This window comes from Macrotis lagotis, chromosome X (assembly GCF_037893015.1).
Source record: "Macrotis lagotis isolate mMagLag1 chromosome X, bilby.v1.9.chrom.fasta, whole genome shotgun sequence".
Taxonomy (NCBI): domain Eukaryota; kingdom Metazoa; phylum Chordata; class Mammalia; order Peramelemorphia; family Peramelidae; genus Macrotis; species Macrotis lagotis.
The window spans coordinates 305,836,923-305,858,530 of record NC_133666.1 but is presented as its reverse complement, the minus strand read 5'-3'; the positions used below and the strand labels follow the sequence as shown (position 1 = coordinate 305,858,530).

At 35.3% G+C, this 21,608-nt stretch overlaps 1 protein-coding gene across 1 annotated transcript in view; it reads left to right on the top strand.

The window, feature by feature from the left end:
- LOC141503380 (tetraspanin-36-like) overlaps positions 1–20,913 on the top strand; it is a 54,684-nt gene extending 33,771 nt beyond the window's left edge. The window contains exons 3-7 of the mRNA XM_074208615.1: positions 1,849–1,923; positions 5,368–5,463; positions 7,120–7,272; positions 10,437–10,520; positions 11,044–20,913. Coding sequence (XP_074064716.1) covers positions 1,849–1,923; positions 5,368–5,463; positions 7,120–7,272; positions 10,437–10,520; positions 11,044–11,130 — 495 coding nt within the window. The 3' untranslated portion in view covers positions 11,131–20,913. The remainder of the gene's footprint in view (positions 1–1,848; positions 1,924–5,367; positions 5,464–7,119; positions 7,273–10,436; positions 10,521–11,043) is intronic.
- Positions 20,914–21,608: the final 695 nt, after the last annotated feature.

Genomic DNA, 21,608 nt, shown 5'->3' with positions numbered 1-21,608 from the left:
TTGCTTCAGGGTAATCTGAAAACTACTTTCTTTAGAGTTGTATTTCTTTTTTGGATCTTTACCTGTTCCCTTAGGCACAAGATAAGTAGAACATTCAAAAAGAATCAGCAGCTATATCAAGACAGGGAAGCAAATACTATATCTTTAAGTCTCTTCATCTGAAGCAGAGTTTGAATCTACAATGAAGAATACACCAATTCATGGAGTTAGGAGTTGTGAATATTTAGCAACAACTATTTGGAGTCTTATAAACTTCATATTCTGTGTGACCTGGAACTTAAATGCTCATTTCTAGGCACTGACCTTAACACATCAGAAAGCAAAGATCCCTAAAAAGGGCCCTATTCAGGTTTAAACAGTTAGATGCAGGGCAGCTAGGTAGTGCAGTGGATAGAGCAGTGGTCTGGGAGTCAAGAGGGCAGAGTTCAAATCTGACCTCAGACATTTGCCACTAATAGTTGTGTGACCTTGGGCAAGTCACTTAACCCTGACTACCTCACATCTGGGGCCACCTTCAGTCATCCTGATTCAAATCTGACCACTGGACCCAGACGACTTTTTAGGAGAAAATGAGGCTGGTGACCTAGCACAGCAACCCCTCACTCAAATCCAAGTCATGTGCTTGTCATGATGTCATCTCCCTGATGTCATAGTCTTCTTCAAAAAATGTAGAACAAACATTAGAGCTAGATACATGGACAAGTCATGATTATGTATTGTCTCTCTCCTTCCTCTGTTCCTCTATTCCTTTCTCCCTCCACCTCCTCTCCTTCTTTCCCTCTCATGCTCTCTTACATACATATGAATGTTCAAAATACATTAAATATTCTGCACTGGGGATGTAAACATAGACCAGATAGAACATGCTTTTAAAACTCTTACGCTCTAATGAGGTATGGGATGGGGGGAGATATGTACACACATAATTATGATAAAAAGGATAGTATAAGTTCAAAAACTAGGTGCAAAGTGAGAGAGATCACTTTCATTTGTAGAGGGTAATGACATGGAGAGAGCCAAGAATATAAGATCAGAAAAGGCTGTATGAAAGAGGTAGTAAAAAATAAGATTTGTATTTAAAGTTTAAATTTATTTAGATTTTTTAATGGTAAGACTAAACATTTACAAGAATAGAAATTTTATCAAATTTCACTCACCCATTCATTGCAATGGACCCATATCTCCACTTCAGAATTTTATAGCAAACAAGGGAGAAAATGGACATCTATAATGAAACAAAAGGGGAGGACACATTTAGAACAATTAGGAACAAGGTGGTGATGTAAAAATTAGTAGAGTCCCCCCCAAAAAAAAATAAATCATCTCTTGTGCTTACCTATTTCCAGTCCTGATCATGGAACATTGGGCTATCCAGAACTAGTCTGTCTTTAATCTTTCCCTTATGGTTTAGGGGACAGCCAGACAGCATCTCTGATCTTTGGGCTGCACATTGAAGCTATAGTTTCTCCACAGGGGTTAGTTTCTGTTCTAAGAAATCTAAAAATATAATACAAGTGCCAAAGAACACTAAGAAAGCTTTTCTCCTTTCCCAGTTTGGCAATTCAGACTGTCTGAAAAGCTCCTACTTCACCAACCTCAACAAACTCTTTCCATTGGGGATTGCAATCTCCATATAGCTTTAGATAATATGAGGACTTTCCTGACATTGTTATACTTCTCTAGATGCTTTTTAATTAATACAAAAAGTATTATCTTGCCTTTGTGTAGAAGCAAGAATGCCCAATTTGGGGAGAACAAGAATAATAATAAAATTTATATTTTTGTGAAAGATATCATTAGTGTCTTTACATTTCAAAATACTAACAAGAGTTCTCTTTTCACTATTAGTTCCTGGTCATTCTTTTATTGATGTTTATAACAGAAGCAGCAGCTTTTGTTTTGGGATTCATTTATCGAGAGAAGGTGAGTAAAATACTAATATGATTAAATGCTTATTATGGATATAAACTTGGGTCAGGAAGGTGATACAGTGGATAGAGTGCAGGACCTGGAATCAGAAGAAGCAGAGTTCAAATCTGGTCTCAGACACTAGCTGGGTGACTGGGCAAATCACTTAACCCTCTCTGCTTCAATTTCCTCATCTGTAAAATGAACTGGAGAAGGAAATGATAAATCACTCTAGTATTTTTGTCAAGAAAACCTCAAATGGTTGACAGAGTGGACATGACTGAAAAATGACTGAACAACAGCAATATTTTCCTGTTTCATGGAATGTTTTCTAAATGTCCTTAACCTCATTTTGAGGCACCTGGAGTTTGCTTCCAATTGAATGACTAGAGGAAGAGGGAGCACATGAGTGCTTAGCAAAAACACCAAATAATTGATTTAAAGTGGCAGTTGTACCCTTACAAGAGTTTTCCTCTGAATCACTGAATCTTTCATTGGCAACTAATCTTCAGTTTAATTGGCAAGCACTTATCTTCTATCACACATTCAGGTATTTTGCTAGGCTCTGGTCATATCAAGACCCAAACCAGACAGTCTCTCTTCTCAGAAAGTTTATAGCTGACCCCCTGAATTTGAGAATTGGTAACTTCACCACTCACAATTTCTCAACTTTTCAATACCTTTCCTTTTCTCTGGCTAGCTAGAACTAAATTTTAGTCTAAAAGAACTTTACAGGTCTACATTCTCCTTTAGATGTAGCCCGATTTATAACTCTTGTTATAGGCTGCATTGTTTTTTTAGTTATGAATTTCAGAAAGAAACTATTCCTCACATGGTATTATATCACATACTTGAAGGTAAGTGAAGATAATAGAGAATGACAAGAATGATCTGAGAAAGAAGGTCAAGGAACAAAAACTGTGGGTCCTCATAGCTGTATATGCACAAGTCAGACCTAGAGTAGGGTAACTGAGACTTTGTGCCAAAATATAGAATGGTTTTTTTAAAAAAAAATATATATGTAATATAAACTGCATTTATATTTGAACAGCATTTTCACTCCTTACAACTAAATTATGAAGCAACCATGTAAATAGTCGAAATAAAGGTGACTCTTTAAAATTCTAATGAAACAAAAATCTTGAATGGTTGCTTCCTCTTGATAGTAGCACACTAGATCTGCCCTTTTCTAGCTGTTCCTTATATTTCCTCTCTCTTTCTAAGCAATGATCTTCTAATCAATGGCCTCGGGGTCCTAGGGTCTAGGTCTCTCCTTCTCAAGGTTCAGTGTCCCAAAGTCTCCTTCTTGCCTTCTCCCACTTATTCCCGTTGATTTGAGAACATGTTTAGGGTCACTAGCTCTGAATATCTGAATTACTAACTATAGCTCATCTATCTATTTAGAAAAAAAATTGTAGACCTCTCATTTTTATATCATTTTCATTTCAGAATATATTTCCCCTTTCTCCCTTATCTTAGTCTATGAGCCAAGCATCTTTTTTAATAAAGATTTTTAAAAGGATTGGGGGCAGGGGGAGAGAAGGAGTTTAATAAAACTAGCCAGTTGTATGGCTCAGTGGATAGAAAACTGGACCTGGAGTCAGGAAGTCTTGAATTCAAATTTGGACTCATGCTTACACTTACACCTTGGGCAAGTCACTTAACTTTAGTTTGCCTTAACCCACTAGAGAAGGAAATAGTAACTTTACCCAAGCATAGTATGGTCCATAGGGTCACTAAGAGTTGGATACCATGTAACAACAACAATCAATATACATCAACTGAATCTAACAGACTATGCAATGGTTCTATTAATAAGCTCCTGTCTTTTCCAAGAAGGAAGTAGGAAGGAAGTCAAGTATCTTGGGATTATAATATTAATGTTCAGTTTCTTTTGCTGTTGTTAATGTCCTATCCATTTTGATTTTTTTAGGCATTTTGTATAATTTTCCCCCAGTTTTGCTTATTTCACTTTACAGTCAGTATATGTCTTCTCATGCTTCTCTGAATTCTTCAAATTAATACTTGGTACTATAATATTTCATGACATTCCATCCAAATCCAATGTCCATTTCTCAATCTTCTTTATTCTTGACCTTGCTGCAGCCTTTGACATTGTTACTCACTCTTTCCTTCTTGACTCTTTCCTGCCTATCTGATTGTTTCTTCTCTGTCTCCTTTGCTGGATCTACCAGATCACATTCTCTAATTGTAGGTATTCCTCAGGGTTCTGACTTTTCCCTCTATATTACCCCACTTGATGATCTCATCAGCTCCCATTTAACTATTGTCTTTACACAGATAACTCTCAAAACTACTCTCTGTTGACCTACCGTGTACATCTTCAACTGCCTTTATAGCTATCCATCTTCAACTCAACATGTGCAAAATTAAATTCATTATTTTTCTGTTTAAATTCTTCCCTATTCTCCCTCCCACTCTTCTATTATTCTAGAGGGCAACATCATTTTCCCTATTCCTTAGGTTCACACCTTAGAATCTTATCCATATTCAAGCTGTTGCCAAAGTCTGTCATTTTCATCTCTGCATCATCTCTGGAATATGCCTCCTTTTCTGTCCTCTGACATTGTCCTATTCTAATGTAGGCCCTTGTTAAACTACACCAGTAAGAATGGATATATTTTCTGCCTCTGATCTTTCTTCTTTCTAGTTCATCCTCATAACACACATACCTCACTTCAGTAAATTCCAGTGGCTCTCCATTGCCTCCACAATTAAATTCAAAATTCTCTGTTTAGCTGTCAAAGTCTTTATAACCTGAAGCCTCCCGCCCTTCTAGTCTTCTTTCATCTTACTTCTCAACACATGCTCTTGGTTCCAGGGACACTGGGCTCCTGGTCAGTTCACGAACTCCCATTTATAGGCGTTTTCTCTGACTGTCCCTCCTACCTGGAATTCTCTCCCTCCTCTGCTCTGCTCATTGATCTCCCTGACTTTCTATAATTCCCAACTAAAATCTGTTGTTTGACTAGTAGCTTTCCCCAACCCTTCTTCATTCTAGTGCCTTCCTTTTGTTCATTATTTCCTATTTATCCTGCAAATATCTTGTTTGTATTTGTATCCAATTTGTATCCATTTTCTCATTAATGGGCATTCAAGGTTAGCTTTCATCTCTTTAAGTCCTATGAACTTGTGAAATGCTTTACAAGGCACCATGTTAGAATATGTGTACCTAAATGAAGATGTAAATATATATATGTAATACTGTTAGAGATAGTAAAGATTTTACTTTGTTGACAATCACCTCTGAATTTTATCACAAGAATTATTTGACTTTTTCTTGATTTGGGTCTAGAGAGGTTACTTTATAAAAATTTATTTAATTAAACAAGGATTCTTTTGTAATTAGAGCATACAAATATATGTATGTATACATACCTACATATATCATACATATATATATATATATATATATGTACATATATATTTAAATTTCAGGTAGTGGCAGAGGTACAAGAGACTATGGAAGAACTCTTTCAGTCTTATGGTAAGGAAAATCCAGAGACAGAGATGGTGGATTTCTGGCAGTCTCAGGTATGTATCTGATAAATAATTAATAATAATTCTCTGCTCTGTTTATAATCAATCTTATAAGGCACATGGTATAGCCTAAAAGTCTAAGTATAGTTTTCAGCCACTAAAAGCTATTCATAGTTAAAACTGCACTAAGAAGGACAGCTAGGTGGGGCAGTGAGTAGAGCACTCCTGGAGTCAGGAAGACCTGAGTTCAAATCTTGCCTCAGACACTTAATACTCCCCTAGCTGTATGACTTTGGGCAAGTCACTTAACCCCATTTCTTTGCAAAAACCAAAAAAAAAAAGACATGAACATCCTTGCAGAGAGAAAAATAGATCAAATAATGATTCCTGCAGGAATGACTGCCTGTCCTCAGACATCCCCTGAAAATAAGCCCTAGCATGTTTTGGAGCAAAAATTAGTAAGACTGGTCTTATTGGAAATATGGTAGTTGAATTTTTTTTTCTTATCCAGTAGTTATTTATGGATCATTTCCATACCCATCACTATGTGGAATGCTGTGAAGAATATAGCTCCAGGGTGGCTGGGTGATGCAGTGGATAAAGCACCGGCCCTGGAGTCAGGAGTACCTGGGTTCAAATCCGACCTCAGACACTTAATAATTACCTAGCCGGGTGGCCTTGGGCAAGCCACTCAACCCCATTTGCCTTGAAAAAACCAAAAAAAAAAGATTATAGCTCCTACTTTTAAATCCTTAGGACTCTTCTATGAGTTTCATTTCCAAGAGCCCATGCTTTGCAAAGTGTCAGAGTAAGGATTTGAGCACTACTCAGAGCACATAAAACACCAAGACAGTATAGTTCCCAAGAATTTTTACCCTTAACTCATCTGATTTCTTTTTTTTTGTTTAGATTTTTTTTTCAAGGCAATGGGGTTGAGTGGCTTGTCCAAGGCCACCCGGCTAGGTAATTATTAAGTGTCTGAGGTCGGATTTGAACCCAGGTACTCCTGACTCCAGGGCTGGTGTTCTATCCACTGCACCACCTAGCCACCCCTAACTCATCTGGTTTCTGAATAAAAGTGGTTTGTTGACTCTTGTATACTGATCTCAATTTGAAATATGTAAATATGTAAGCATCATCAGGTAAATTTTAATCAGTTAGAAAACAGAGTCCCAGGATATTCTCTGGGACACTAAAAATACTTCTTTCAAGGTACTTTAAAGTGTCTACCAGTTTAACTAATTCAGATAATTTTGACATCTTCAAGATCAAAAACCATGATTAGCTAGAATTATACATATTAATTCTACTTTTGTCCCATTTGAGGATCTTAGGTAATTTATTGCCATTTTTGTAAGTGTTTGTAATGGTATATATAAATATATATTATTATTTTACTAGAAAGGAAGTTTGGATTGTAGATAAATGGGCCTAGTTAGAATCTTACCTTAGATACATTGGATCTGCAACCTTGGGCAAGTACTTGACATTTCAGTGTCCCAGGCAACCCTTTTAAGATTATTAAGTGGCAGAATACTTGCTAACTTGCAGTAGTAGAGAAAACTTCTTAGAAATCCATGTCCCTTTCTTCCTTCCTCCTCAAAAAGTAATTTATCAATGATTTTTAGAAGGAAATGGTAGTATTTGATTTCAAAAATTATTTGAAGTTACATTTCTAAGGAAATTTTACTGCTTTTCATTCCTTTTCAGTTTCAATGTTGTGGTGTTAAAAACTACACCGATTGGATTAATAAAGAATGGTTCAATCACACAGGAAATAACAGTGTCCCTCATAGCTGCTGCAAACAAGAATTCAAGAATTGTAGTGGACTTCTCAGTGAGCCTCAAGAACTGAATACAGTGGTAAGACTCACCCTGCATCCATGAAGGACATTTCTGTTATTCTAGCTACTTTATCTGAAGTAGAGATATACTCTATTGGGGCGGGGGGGGGGGGAAGAGTGTTGAGGTAAAGAGGATGGAGTGTTCCAGATCTGAAATTTCACTGTTATAGAGAATTTCCCTTTGAAGAAATTCCTTATGTCAGTGCATATCAGCAATAGTTTAGGGACCTATGGTCCTGGAGAGTTGCCTGCACATGGAGACAAATGACTTGACTTGTCTTTGGTCAAAGTAGATTTCGGAGATCTGACTCTGAATCTCAGGTCTTCCTGAGGTTTTACTGCTTGTCAATAAACCTGATTTGATGTGTCAAAGAGTCCAACTTGACCATTTCTGTATGTGGGCAAATAATAATGCAAACTAAAAAAAATGCTATCATAGAGGATTGGTGTTGCGGATTTGATATGTATTCCTGAACCCAAAAGGAAATCTATAAAAGTCTTTATGAAATTTGAAGAAATATAGTGTATCCCCATCCACCCTCAAACTATTACATACAATTTGTAAATTCCAAAGTGTTAATTTGCCCATAGGCAAAAACCCTCTAGACCCACTAGAATGGTTAATATAAATTAAGAACATACCCTGTTCTACCAGAAGGGGGACATAAATTGAATGAGATTTTTATGAGAGAAATATTTCTAGAAGAAATGGCTTACAAAAGGACTCCTCTTCTCCAAAACATGTCATTATATCATGATGTTAGATACTTAAACTATTATATACAATTGATTAAAAGAGGGAATATGAATCCTTCTGACCTTGCTTCAATAATTTCCTAAGAGATGACATATGTTTTGGAGAGGTTTCCTTATTTTTAAATATTTTTTATTCTAAACTTAAATACCACCCCCACAAAGGAACATTTTTGTATACATAGCAAAACTCAAAAGGATATTCTATAGAAAATTATGAATCTCTTTCATATGCTTGCTTTTTCTTAAATTATGTATGATACTTTTCAAACCATTCTGCTTTTCTTTGTTTATTTATGAACTTCCTATTGTTTTCATCTATGCATTTTTAAAAAAATTACAATGACTTCCTTTTTTGTTATCTCTATCAATAAGCCCTTCTATCCCCTGTAATCCCCCCTCCAATTAAAAACTGAAATTAAGAAAAAGAGAACTTTGTGACAAGTAAAACCAGTCAAGCAAAATTATTCCACACAGTGACCAAGCTCAAAAACATATATATTTTTCTGCACCTTAAATCTATCACCTTTTGATTAGGAGGGTGGATGTGAGCTTCATGACTCTTCATCACTTTGATCAGAGTTCTGAAGTTTTTCAAATTTATTGTTTTCTTTATAATATTGTGCTTGCATAAACTGTGCTTTGGGTTCTGCTCATTTCATTCTGCATCAGTTTATATTACCCAAGATTGTGTGAGAATCTCTCTTTTGTCATTTCTTACAGTACAGTTAATATTTCATTAAAAGTTATTTATAAGACAATTAAAGTAATCTCTTTTAATTTTAGTTATTTTCCTTTGCCCTTTTCAGGGTCAGATGAATGTGTATTTCTATAGCAACCTGTGGGTTTTGACTAGGACATTCCTGGAAGATTTCCCTTTGAGATTTCCTTCAGGAGATGATCAGGGGATTATCTTTTTTTTTTGTCCTATGAACTTGTTTTGTCTGTTACTATTTTGATAACCATATTTCAATAGTTTCTTTTGTAATCCTGTGTTTTTTTTATTTTATTCATTTAAAAACATTCTGAGGAGTCTATAGGCTTCACCAAACTACCAGAAAAATCCACAATACAAAAGATGTTTTAAAAAGCTCCTGTTCTAATAGACTTGGGCAGTATTCATTATTTCTTGAAATGTATATTGCCAAGCTTTTAGAAAATAAATATAATTATTTCAAGGAATTTTAAATTATCTCCCTGTGAATTGTTTTCCAACTCAGTTGCTTTTGATACCAATAACTTATCTTTTCTTTTTTTTAACTTGCTTTTTTTCTGATTTTTCTTTTTTGTTGCATGGAATTATCTATTCTCCTTTGATCCATTCCAGTTTTTAGGCATTATGTAAGATTTACCACTTTCTATTTTGAGTTATTTATTATCTTTCCAATTATTTCTTCCATAATATTTACTTTTTTATTTCTTGCTTAACTTCTCCTATGTAGTTATGTAGTCCTTGTGGAAAAATCTGTTTGCATAGCCATAGTACACAACAAATAATCAAAAACAATAAACATGGGTAACTAACAAAGCAAAGTTAGTTAGCTACAAAAATAACACCACCAGTGAGTGTGTGTGTGTATGTGTGAAATACAACTTTACACATTAGCATATATACAAAACAATTATCTTATATGCCATATAAAACAATCTAGAAAAGTAAACACAATGACAAAATAAGAAACAAGCATACTTAAACATGTAGTAGTTTACTTTTATAATAGTAAACATGTAATTACATTCAAGGCACATTTTACAGGAATAGTCTTTATTTTTGTTGGCTGGATAGCTTAGATATATGTGCAACTATATTTTCAGATTTACCTGTAACATTATAACTTAGTCTAAGGAAGATTGGTCAAATATAGAACTAGTTCTCTTGTCAATGAATAATCTCTCTAGAGCAGAGGCTAATAGTGGTATGAGATAACCATGAGGATTATTATAGACTTGTGTGCCCACACCAGTGCTGGTGCTCTTGTCAAATTGGCTATCAGCATAGTACTGCTCCATGAGTTGAATCTGTAGTCATGAACTGAGTCTTTGTAGCATTTTCTGGCAGGAAAGGAATTGGTCTGTATAAAGCTGTATTTCACACATACACACACATGCTCTATTTAATTCAATACTCTCTTGCCTTGTAATGATATACAAAATCTCTTCGTTTGGATGCATTATTTTCAGAACCCATATCTGGATCAGAAAGTCTTTGTACATCCAATGAAGGAATCCCATACCAAAGGACTTTGGAGCTCAGGTTATAGCTTATTATGTATATTCTAGATAAACAGAAGTATGCTGTATTTTATTATAATATAGGAACTTCAACTTTGCCACACAGTGAAGAGCATCCAGGGCAAAATAAGGATTTGGGAGATTGCTTTGGGTATGCCTTGGGTCCTTCCAGGTATTTCATTTTTTTCTTCTCATTAGGGTTGTGCTGGGGTAATGGAATTCCGAATAAAGGAACTTATCAATTACATCATGATCGTCATCCTAGGATTTGCTGTTGTAAAGGTATTTACCTGAATTTTCCATATGAATCTTCCCCAGAAGTACCTTATTCAGTTATAACCAAGGTGTTACAACTAGAATATTGCCAGAATGTCAGCATTTGGGGACATGCCTCCATCCCTTGGTGGTCTAGAAACCACTGTTTGTACTGTGCACTTCCTGTTTCCTTTATCACCTTAGTATTTCACAAGGTACCTGTCTTCCAAGGCTCACCTTCTCTACCAAACTTGGTTAGACTATAATTCTTATGATGAAGCATGAATGTCTGCATTAAGAAATAGGGATGAAGGATAAATCTTTACTATATATTGTATAGAATATCATAGTAAGATTTAGGAACAGTAAGAATATATCAGGAGAGATGGGCAAAGAACTCCAAAAAATGAAGCCTTAAGCAGTGTTTTTTGAGGTCTGTGGTTTAGACATTGTGAGTGGCAAGGGTTCTTGGAGGAGAGAGATCTTTCTTTTGTGGTGTTCACTTTAAAGAGGTAAACAAGTCTTTGAGAAAATCCTTTTTCTTTTCCAGTTTTTTGGAATGATGAGCATCTTAGTGATTTCATGCAGGAAAGAAGAGAATGGCTACCAACCCTTGAACTCTGGAGTGTTTGCTTGAAAAGAAATGGGCAAATGAAACTTCACTACATCATTCAAACACAAGTGGCTTTTACAAACTGATCCCAAAGAATATTAAAAACCTTGTGGATAAATATTTTCATTCATATGGACTGAAGATGATGAGCTCTGGAATTTGTCATTTCTTATCACTATGGTCTCCCATCCACTGACACACAATCAGAAATATATGTGAGAAATAAGACTTGATTAACTGAATCTATCTTAAATCACCTAGAATTAATTTGGTTTGTAAAAATATCACATTAATGGGAGGCAGTTCCATGGGAACAATGCTATAAAGAGCAACACATGGAATAATGTACATTTGGGCCTTGATGGTAGAATTTTATTGTTATATATTGATTGTGATAACTTTATAACTATATTACTACTTAGCTTTGTAAATTATGAAATATTTCAACTGTATCTGGGGCTTATGTTAGCATATTGCACACTTAATTGGGTTGTTTTGGTTGGTTAAAAAACTAAATTAAGCTAAAACAAAATTAATTGTTAAAATGCTAATCTAACTGTGGTTAATTTGATTCAGCTGTATTGTTTTGACAAGCTATCCCTTACTGATGCATCTCAGTGTGAAAGATATTCCCAGCTTATAAGAAACAAACCTAGATCTCTTATTTGAATTCCATGAGTTTCTCTCATTTAAAAGTTCATGTTATAGAATGACAGATCACAGAGTTCAAAGAGATTTCAGAGTCCTTCTAAATCCAGGTCGTCTGTATTTGACTGGAAATCCACCTGACGAACATCCCCAACAAGTTTTCAGTTTAGAGAAAAAGTTTTTAAAGGAAAGAGAATAGTTGAAACTTTTTTTTTACATTATATAAAAGTTGTCTTCTAGATCAGTTCTTTTACTTTAAATCTAACATTCCCATAACCTACTTTTCAAACAGCAAAGAAAATATGAACTGAATTTAAAACATTCTAAGGTTCTTCTTGCTACAAGGATGATAAATGAGTGAACAGGTAGTACTAGTTAACTATCAGATCTTTTTGGTAGTGGTTATGTTAGCCATCTTTTCTTAACAAATTACAGACTTTTCTTTTCCCTTTTTCCTCTGCTTTCCTTTCCTTTCCTTTTTTCCTTTCACCTTTCCCTCTCTTTCCCCCATTGTCAGGTGTTTAAGCAATCTCAATACACAAGTATGCAAGATTTATCATACTTCACTTAGGAAATAAGGTGACCCTCGGGCTCTCCACATTAGAATGGACACCTGATTGTCCTGAGACAGCCTTGGTCTCCTTAGTAGTACCATTCTATTTGACCAAAGTTAAGACATTTTGATGCTCACATTCCAATCTGAAATCTCATTTTAGATTTTGAAATATTAATTAAAATTTATTTAGATTCACATGCATAGATGACTAATTACAATGTTTTCAGATTACAATAAAATGTTTCTTTTCTTTTCTTTTTTGGCAAGGCAATTGGGTTTAGTGACTTGCCCAAGATCACACAGCTAGGCAATTATTAAATGTCTGAGGTCAAATTTGAACTCAGGTACTCCTGATTCCAGTGCTGGTGCTCTATCCATTTCATCACCTAGCTGCCCCTAATAAAATGTTCCTTTAGGATTTATGGCTACTTGAAAAATAAACAAGCTCTAAAAAGCTTTTCTCCTAAGGAAACAGACTTTTTTGTATGTTAAGATTTTTTTCTTAAAATTAATAGCCTTTACATTTTAAGTTCTAACAAATAATGTTTCCTTTTGGACTTTAGGCAATTACAAAAGGCTTCTTTGTGACTTTCAGAGATCAGGTTTTAAATTATTCAGTTGGAATTGGAAGTGTTAGAAAGTTACGATGATTTTTTATGAAGTTGAATCTTTAGGTAACAAAACATGTTGCCTTTCAAAAAGCAATTTTCTTAAATACAAAATATGTAGAGACTCCTCAACTCTATTTCAGAAATAAGTTGCTTTCCACATAATTTATGATTCTCCTAATTATGCAATTATTCTTACTCTAGTATGTCACTAAGTAATTAAATGTCTTTTAATTTTAAATTTCATGTACTGAGCACTGTCTTTACTAATTCTTCAAAACTAATAAAATATATAATACCTAATTATATTTGCAATTATTGTTTCTTCTGTTCCCATTGATACATTAAAAAAATTGAAATCTTGTCAAATGCCAAACTTTAGATGTCACTAGAGACAACAGGACACATGAATACAGTCATTATAATGAACATTAATTTGAGTTTTAATAGCTGCAGCATGGTTCAGTAGAGCTTTGGGGTGGGAGGAACTAGATGCACATCCACTTCTGGTACTTCTTGTGAGACCCTGGCTAAATCAGTTTTCTCACTTATAAAACTGAGGGGTTTGGACTAGATTGTCTCCAAAATCCTTTTTAACTCCAAATCCAACACTTGAATATAATTTTTGCTTTTATTTAGTTTTACAATTTCTCATTATTGTACAGATCATAAAATTATAATCATTGGATCTATGATATCAATTGATATTCATTAAGGACTTATTAATTATACACCAGTTACCTTAATTTGGATTCTAAGAACTATAGCTGGGGATTAAAGTGTTGGGGATATTTTTAAAAAGCAAAAGAATCCCTAGCCCCTCTAAATTTATATTCTGGTGAGGGAGACATCTATAAATTAATATACATGCAAGATAAATACAGAAGAAGTGATAGGTAAAAAAACAAAGGGGATGAAAGCAGTTGAGGGGAAGGAGAAAAGACCCCCTGGGGTGGTCTGAGACTGAAATCAAGGTACTCTAAAAGCCAGTGCTAAGCAGTGTCAAAGTGAAAGCTGGAAGGTTGTTATCAGAAATAGCAAGTAAACAGACCAATATGGCTAAGCAGACCAATGTGGCTAGAGGGAAATATGGTATATAAGAAAACTGGAAAGGTAGGAAGGGGAAAGATTATGAATTTTATATTTGATTCAGTGGAATTAGTGAACCTTGAGAATTGAGAGTATTTGGTATTTTCTCTTCTTCAAAAAAACAAGTTCTTATTTATGAGTCAATTGAAGTCTAGTTTCTGCTTTTAAAGTAAATTTTTTAACCAAGATGTTTGTAAATGGTATTTTCTAATCCAATAAAACATTAAGCATCTACAAACCAAGTACTTTGCTAAACACAATTAACTTTAAAAAGAGACTTTGCAGGGACAGCTAGGTGGTACAGTGAATAGAGCACCAGCCCTGGAGTCAGGAGGACTTGAGTTCAAATTTGACCTCAGACAAGTAATAATTACCTAGCTGTGTGGTCTTGGGCAAGTCACTTAACCCCACTGCCTTGCCAAAAAAAAACCCCTAAAAAAAAAGAAACTTTGTCTTCAAGGAGCTTACAAGGGGTTTCCTCCAAAGGAGAAAGAGAAGGGGAACATTGAAAGAGGGGGACAATGGAACTGGGGTAGCTTGTTGTGTGGAGTTTGAAACCAGGTAGAGTAGCAAATGCAAAGTTAAGCATTTTAAAGTCCAATTTCTGCCTTCTATAAAGTAAGGTACTGGGAGGAGTTTGATACTCCACCTTTCAGCCCTCCTGTCAGAGGGGAAAGTAGATAGAGGGGGTAGCACCAATGAAGGTCTGAAGTATTGCCATGGTGGTGAATATAGAATATATATTTTCTAGACATATTAAAGTGATTGGAATAATAAAAATCAAATGAACAAATTATATCCTTAGTGAATTTCTAGAGAGACTCTAAAAAAGATAATTTTAAAGTGAGAGCTGAAATACAGCACTCTCTTGACATGATTGGTGGTAGAAATATGAGCTCACAGTGTTAGCCTAGAGTTTTGTTTCCATGCTACCTTGGTGAGAGGTGGTGGATCATGAGATTTAACAAGGGACTTGAGAGTTGCTGGGTCACATGCTGGCCCTTTAGGGCATCATCATGGTAATATATTGCATAAGAATTCCCAACCCTGTATTATTCCCATGACCTCTCCCTTATGCCCTTGTCAAACAATGTTCTTCAGCACTTCTGGCTTAATGTCATCAGGCCAGGGCCAATATTGTTCTTTTTCCTGCTGTACCAGCAGGAAAATAACTTCCTCCATGCTGTGTAATTGTGGTTTCACCATTCAGGACTGAATGTATGAAGGTTTAAGGATAAAAAGCAGCTGAAGATCTACAAATAGTGTTTGATCATCTAATTAGTACTTTAAAGGACAGTGATGTATTATAGACTCACAAATCAAGTTACTTTACGTATTAAGATGATTTACCAATATTTGCACAACTGTTTCCTTCACTTGGTTCATTTTCCTTTTCCTTTTTGTCTTCTACCTCTATTTTTCTGTCTCTAGACCTGTTTTTCTTCACCTAACTACCCATTCCTTTTTTCCCACACCAGAACCAGTCATAATGTAGAACTGAAGTATATTTAGCAAATATTTTATGTATGTTGAATAAAGTTCCTGTTTCTTAATTAGAAGTATCTGATGAGTTTATCTTTTTATGTCTTAAATATTTTTGTCTTAAATATCTTATTTCTCAAAAAAAAACTCAATGAAAATATTTTTTAATTTCTGTGTTCTACTTTTCTTTGAACAGAAATCAATGTTCCCACTCTACATTAACAATATCTTTTCCAATATGACTATGATTTTCATTGTCTCCTTCACATTACTCCTATCAGTCATCTACCTCAAAACCAATATTGAATATTACTAATCTAACCAATTATCCACTTTACCAGTCTTTCAAACCTAACTATTCACATGCTATTTCTATTCTTGCATTAAAAATTACTGTCTTTCCTACAATTTAGATATATCCCTGTCCTTAAAGTTCATTCACAACTATGTACAAAGCACTCTATATTATGTTAAATAACATCCTTCAGATACTTAATTCTTTGTTTACTTTTGACGGAAGTAAATTCAAATTTGGATTGCCCAAAAAGTATATATATATATGTAGGAATATGATGGTCCCCCCAAACAGGACTCTGATCTAACTCTAGCTATTAATACCTTCTGCCTCTTATGAAATTTTTTATGTTTGTAAGCCTCTATAACCATTACTATTAAGCTGAGTATAGAAGTAGAGCAGGGACAATTTTAATGGTCAGTCACTGAAATCTGCCTGTGACGTCAGAGATGGGAATCTAGTTATACTTTACTGAATGCTAAATGGCAATGATCTTCCATATTTCACTGATGCAAATCTTAGTGGACTGCTTTGATATAGCTAACTTCTCCAGATATTACTTTGGAGGTTTCATATCCTAGCAGAATAGAATGTAGAATTCAGCAAAAGAAAACACTGAGAAAATCATGCAAAATGTACTTAAGAGACTTATTCTTAATCTGTGATTTAGAATTACATAGGATTTAAAATCAAAAGTGACAAATATTCAACAAAATTTGATTAGTTATAATTGGCAAGGTCCTGTAATATCACTCTGAAACTGTTTTGATGATACTTAGAATTCAATGGAGATAGGGGAACTGGGGGTAAGTAAAGAGAAAAAATACACCAAATAACTATGTTAGAAGGTAGAGAGATAAGTGGAGATTAAGATCCAAGTGCAAATTCTGTATCTTTAGGAAAACCATTTCCATTCTTTGGGCCTCAATTTCTTCATCATAAAGAGTATTGAACTAGGTGACTTCTAAGATTCCCTCCTACTCTCTATCTATTATTGTAGAATTCTAAGACATGGGGTTCTGTCTTAAGGAAGTAAGGATCAATTATATGCTTGCATAATTCAGAAGTATTCAAGAAATAATTCTTGATATTTATCACAGGAATAGAATACTTCTATCATAGTAAAATTGGATTAGAGTAGTTGTGGTTAATAACCCAAATTGATAAATGTAAACTGCAGACCAAATTGAACAGAGTAACTGTAGTTTAAAAAAAATACAATTAGAACCATCTTAAACCTAATTGTTCCCTGGAATTTTCTCTGTAGTAAGATTTTTAGGAGTAAGTACCAAATTACAAGAAAACAAATTATCAAAATTTGATTAAAAGTACAACTTTCTTTTTTTTGCAATTACATGTAAAAATTTTGTAAGATTTTAAGTTCCACATTTTTCTTGCTTCCTCCCTTCCTTCTCCCCTTCCCTTGACAGCAAATATTCTGATACAGGTTATACATGTACAAATGTGTTGACATATTTCCATATCTATCATGTTGGAAAAGAGGAATCAGAACAAAAGGGGGGAAAATGAGGGGAAAAGAAAAAATAAAACCAATGTTTAAAAGTGAAAAATGATATGCTTAAGTATATTTTCAGACTCCATAGATCTTTTCCTGCATGTGGATATAATTTTCCATCACAAATCTTTTAGAATTCTCTTGGTTCATTGAACTACTGAGAAGAGCTAAGTTAATCATCTAAAAGTGCAACTTTGAAGGGATGTTCTAAATACATCTCCTAGACTTCCTACATTTATTGCTCTTTACCATGATGACCTTGAGGCAAAGTCAACATTACAATATATATGGAGAAAAATATATATTATGCATGTATGTATGTATGTGTGTGTATATAATTTTCTTCTTTCAAGGTGCTTCTCAATATCCCACCTGGAGATAAAATGTTAGGGGAGAAATTGAGAGAATCTTTGGTTTTTGTCAATAATTCCTCCATGGTTCTAGTCATCATCCCTTTAAGTTCCTAGACAAAAATCCCTTCCCTGGCTACCAATCCCTTGTATGTGTTGTGTCCCACCTATTAGAATATAAGCCTTATGAAAGCAGGGAGCTCATTCTTTATGTTCTTAGTTTGAATGTGCTTCCTTATATTAATTCATTCTTGAAAAGATGAGGAATGCTCACTTAAACAGATTAATCCCTATCCATGGTTTCTGAGGAAGAAAGGACATAGAAATTTGTAATAGATATTAATTCAGTATTAGTGATGGCACTTGAAAACTCTTGTCCCCAAGGAACAGTTGTCTGTCCAGAATTTACCATCAAGGGGTTGCATATTTTCAAATTTGCATTGTTTGAGGTTATTATCATGCAAAATATTATTAGTTCTAGTCTAGTAGAATTCAAATAATGCTATCATTTCACAGGATTTATTATTTAACCTTAATCTGTTCCTATGCAAAGATGAATAGCCTCCTTAAGACATCTCTAATTTAGTCCTACTTAAGAGAGCTATACTTATATGAAGAAATGTCTTTTGCCAGAAACATTCTGTGTCTGAATTTTCCAGAAGGCTTTACCATGTCTCTAAATAATCATTTTTATCTGAGGAATTCTGGTTTTTCAGAATGGAACAGAATAATACTCTTGCAATTATCTCTCTGTTCATGAATTCTTAATATATTTAATAATATGATTTCCTTATCAGGGCAACTAGCACTGGTCCTGGATTCAGGAGGACCAATTTGAGTTCAAATTTGACCTCAGATGCTTACTAGATGTATAATCCTGGGCAAGTCATTTAACCCCAAGTGTCTCTTAAAAAAAAATTCATCCTCCTAAAACTGCTCATTTTAAAACTCTCTCTGGCTGTGCAATTCCCACAAATAATCTATCAAGGTTGGATTATAATTCTCAAGATAATTGATTACAGGTATAGCATTCCAAGAGAGATACAAAGATGTTAAAAGAAACATCTCCAACTTGATGGAATAAATATTATTTTGACATATATGAATGCATACTTTATAAGAAAAGCACCTTTGGAAGAAAAGCCATTTTAAACTCATAGTAAATATGCATTTTCAAATTCAGTTTAGGACAGTGATTGATCAGCACCTTGCCTAGGCAGTGGTTCCAGATTGCTGCTATTGGTACTTTAGATTCCATAACATAAGGGAGAGAAGATATTAAAATCTCAGGCAGAAATGTTGGCAATGAAACTTTAATGACCTCTTCTAGTGAAAGGGGTCTTTATCTTTTTAACTGGTACTTCAGGCTGATCACTTGGTTGATGTGTGTGCCTAAAGTTCTGGAGACAGAAGAGTATTCTTTTAGGGAATGGGGGTGTATTTTCTATAATATCCAGCACCTGTAAACTGTGGTTTTTAATAGGGCAGCTTTTCCATTTCCTCCTATTACAAACCTGTTCATAATTAAGATATTACAGTATCCAAAATACAATGTAGGAGTTTTTTTCCCCCATGCTAGGATTCCATTCTAGAGTAATTGCTTTAGGTAAACCTACACCCATTTTTGACTAAAGATCTGATTTTCTTTTCCTTGTTAGTGACTGCAGGAAATGAAAATGTTTCAGGGCCTCTTCTTTCATGGCTTTCTGGCTAGATAATTTTCAATTGTCTTTTGACTTTTTTTTTTTTTTGGTTTTTGCAAGGCAATGGGTTATGTGACTTGCTCATGGTCACAGAGTTAAGTAATAAGTCTCTGAGTCTGAATTTGAACTCAGGTCCTCCTGACTCCAAGGCAGGTGCTCTATCTATTGCACCACTTAGCTGCTCCTAGCTGCCCTCTAGCTGCCCCCTAGTCCTTTGACTCTTGTTTTCACCTCTGTGATTCTCCTCCCAGTGTTCACTTTTGGTGTTTTTTTTAACTTTAAACCTATTAGTTAATCTTTTCCTCTTTCTATGTAGTTTCTGCATCAGCTGGTTTTTATCAGATTCTGAAGATCTTGTTTTCTTGTTCTCTTAGATACCTTCACTTATTGGACCTGGAGTCAGAAAGTTGCTTTTTATCTAGGCTTTTCTTACTTTTCTCCAAACCACATTTCAAAAAAATTTCATTTTGGTTCTACTTTTGTTTTCTGGTGAAATATTTATTTTCCAGTGATTGACTAAGTATATCCCCAGCAACAATAGCATGCTTCCTAAAACTGTTCATGTTTTCTCCTGTTCCAGTTTTTTATTAAGCAATCCAAACTCATTTTCAAGCTTGGCAGTCTCTTCAGTGGTGTTTTAATCTTTTTGGGAATCCTATGCCTTTCTCAGGGGATCAATCAGTTTCAGGACACTTCTTTTTTTTTTAATTTTTTTAGTTTGTTTTTTTGCAAGGCTTGCAAGGATTAAGTGGCTTGCCCAAGGCCACACAGCTAGGTAATTATTAAGTGTCTGAGGCTGGATTTGAACTCAGGTCCTCCTGACTCCAAGGCCGGTGCTCTATCCACTGTGCCACCTAGCCGCCCCCAGGACCTTTCTAGACAGAGGCAGCCCCTAGAACATCAGTTTTCCCGAATCTACTCTCTTCAAATCAGACAGAACTTAATGAGAGATTTAGGAGTTTTGCATTTCAGTAGGAGCTGTGATGGGGAGAGTTGCTCTGATACAAGACATTCTTTTGAAATGATGTGAGGAGATGCCATCTGGGAACCTTGTCTTAAAGGTAAAGAGGTTCAGTACTGATCCTTGGAAAAGGTTGATGCTTGGAGGAGTGAGCCCGACCACAATCTTCGTTGGAGGCTAGTCAGGTTGTAATCTCATTTGTTCTTGTGAGGGGTGAAAGTGCTGACTTTTAAGAAACATAATGCTAAATTAGTCTAAACCTTAGGCCTCAGTTTCTATTTCTCAAGAATCAGGTGAGCGAGAGAACCCAGATCTCCAGCTAGAAAAAATCATGTCACGCTAACCCTATAAGGTGTAAAGAAAGACAGACCCTCCTGGGAAAGCTTAGGTACACTCCCCTTGTCTTTGGACCATCCAGTTTGACCAATTGTTGTAAGGGTCAGCAGAAAAGAAGAGGGGGAATGGGTTGTGGTTTTTGTGGTTTTTTTTTTTTTAACCTTGCTTCAGCTTCTGTAATCCGGCTTTTCCTGCTTTCTTTCGTAGAGAATTAGGAACTGCCCTGCTTCTTGCAAGAACCAAAATAAATTTTAACTCTTTGCTGCCACTTAGAGAGGACTCCGAGTAGTCATTTTTGGGTTAGGGCCTCAATATCCAGCACATTCTGCCATTCTCTAATTCAGCTTTCATACCAACACCATTAGAATATATTTGTTCTGCGCTGGGCGAGGACACAAAGCAATGGCACACTAGTGCCTGCTCTCAAGGAGCTTCGCTGTGAAACCGTGCAAACAACTATGAGCAAGCAAGATAAGGGACTTAAGCAGCAGGGAGAAGGACGCTTAGTAATTAAGACTAGGAAAGGCTTCCTGTGCAAAGTGAGGTTTTTAGCTGGAACTAGAAGAAAGCCAGCAGGGATGCCCTCGGCAAGCTTACAAAGCTAGGCGATAGGCATATCCCAGTCAGTTTTTACAAGTCCTCAGAGGGCACGGTGGGCAAAATAAACCCCTACCGGCGGGCGTGCCTGGGGATCCTTTTTTTTTAATTTATTTTTTATTCTCATTTTGTACAAATGTTTTTCTTTACATTAATAAAATATACTTGTTTACAAGCAAACAAAATACCCCTCCCCCCATGAATATAGATAGACTTGCTTGGGCAAAAAAGTAAAGGGGGGAGGAAAAAATTAAAATTAAAAAAATAATAGTAATAATTGTAGGTATGGCCAGGTGGTGCAATGGACGAAGCACCAGCCCGGGAGCCAGGGCCCGGGGATCCTTGATGACGTCACGGCTTC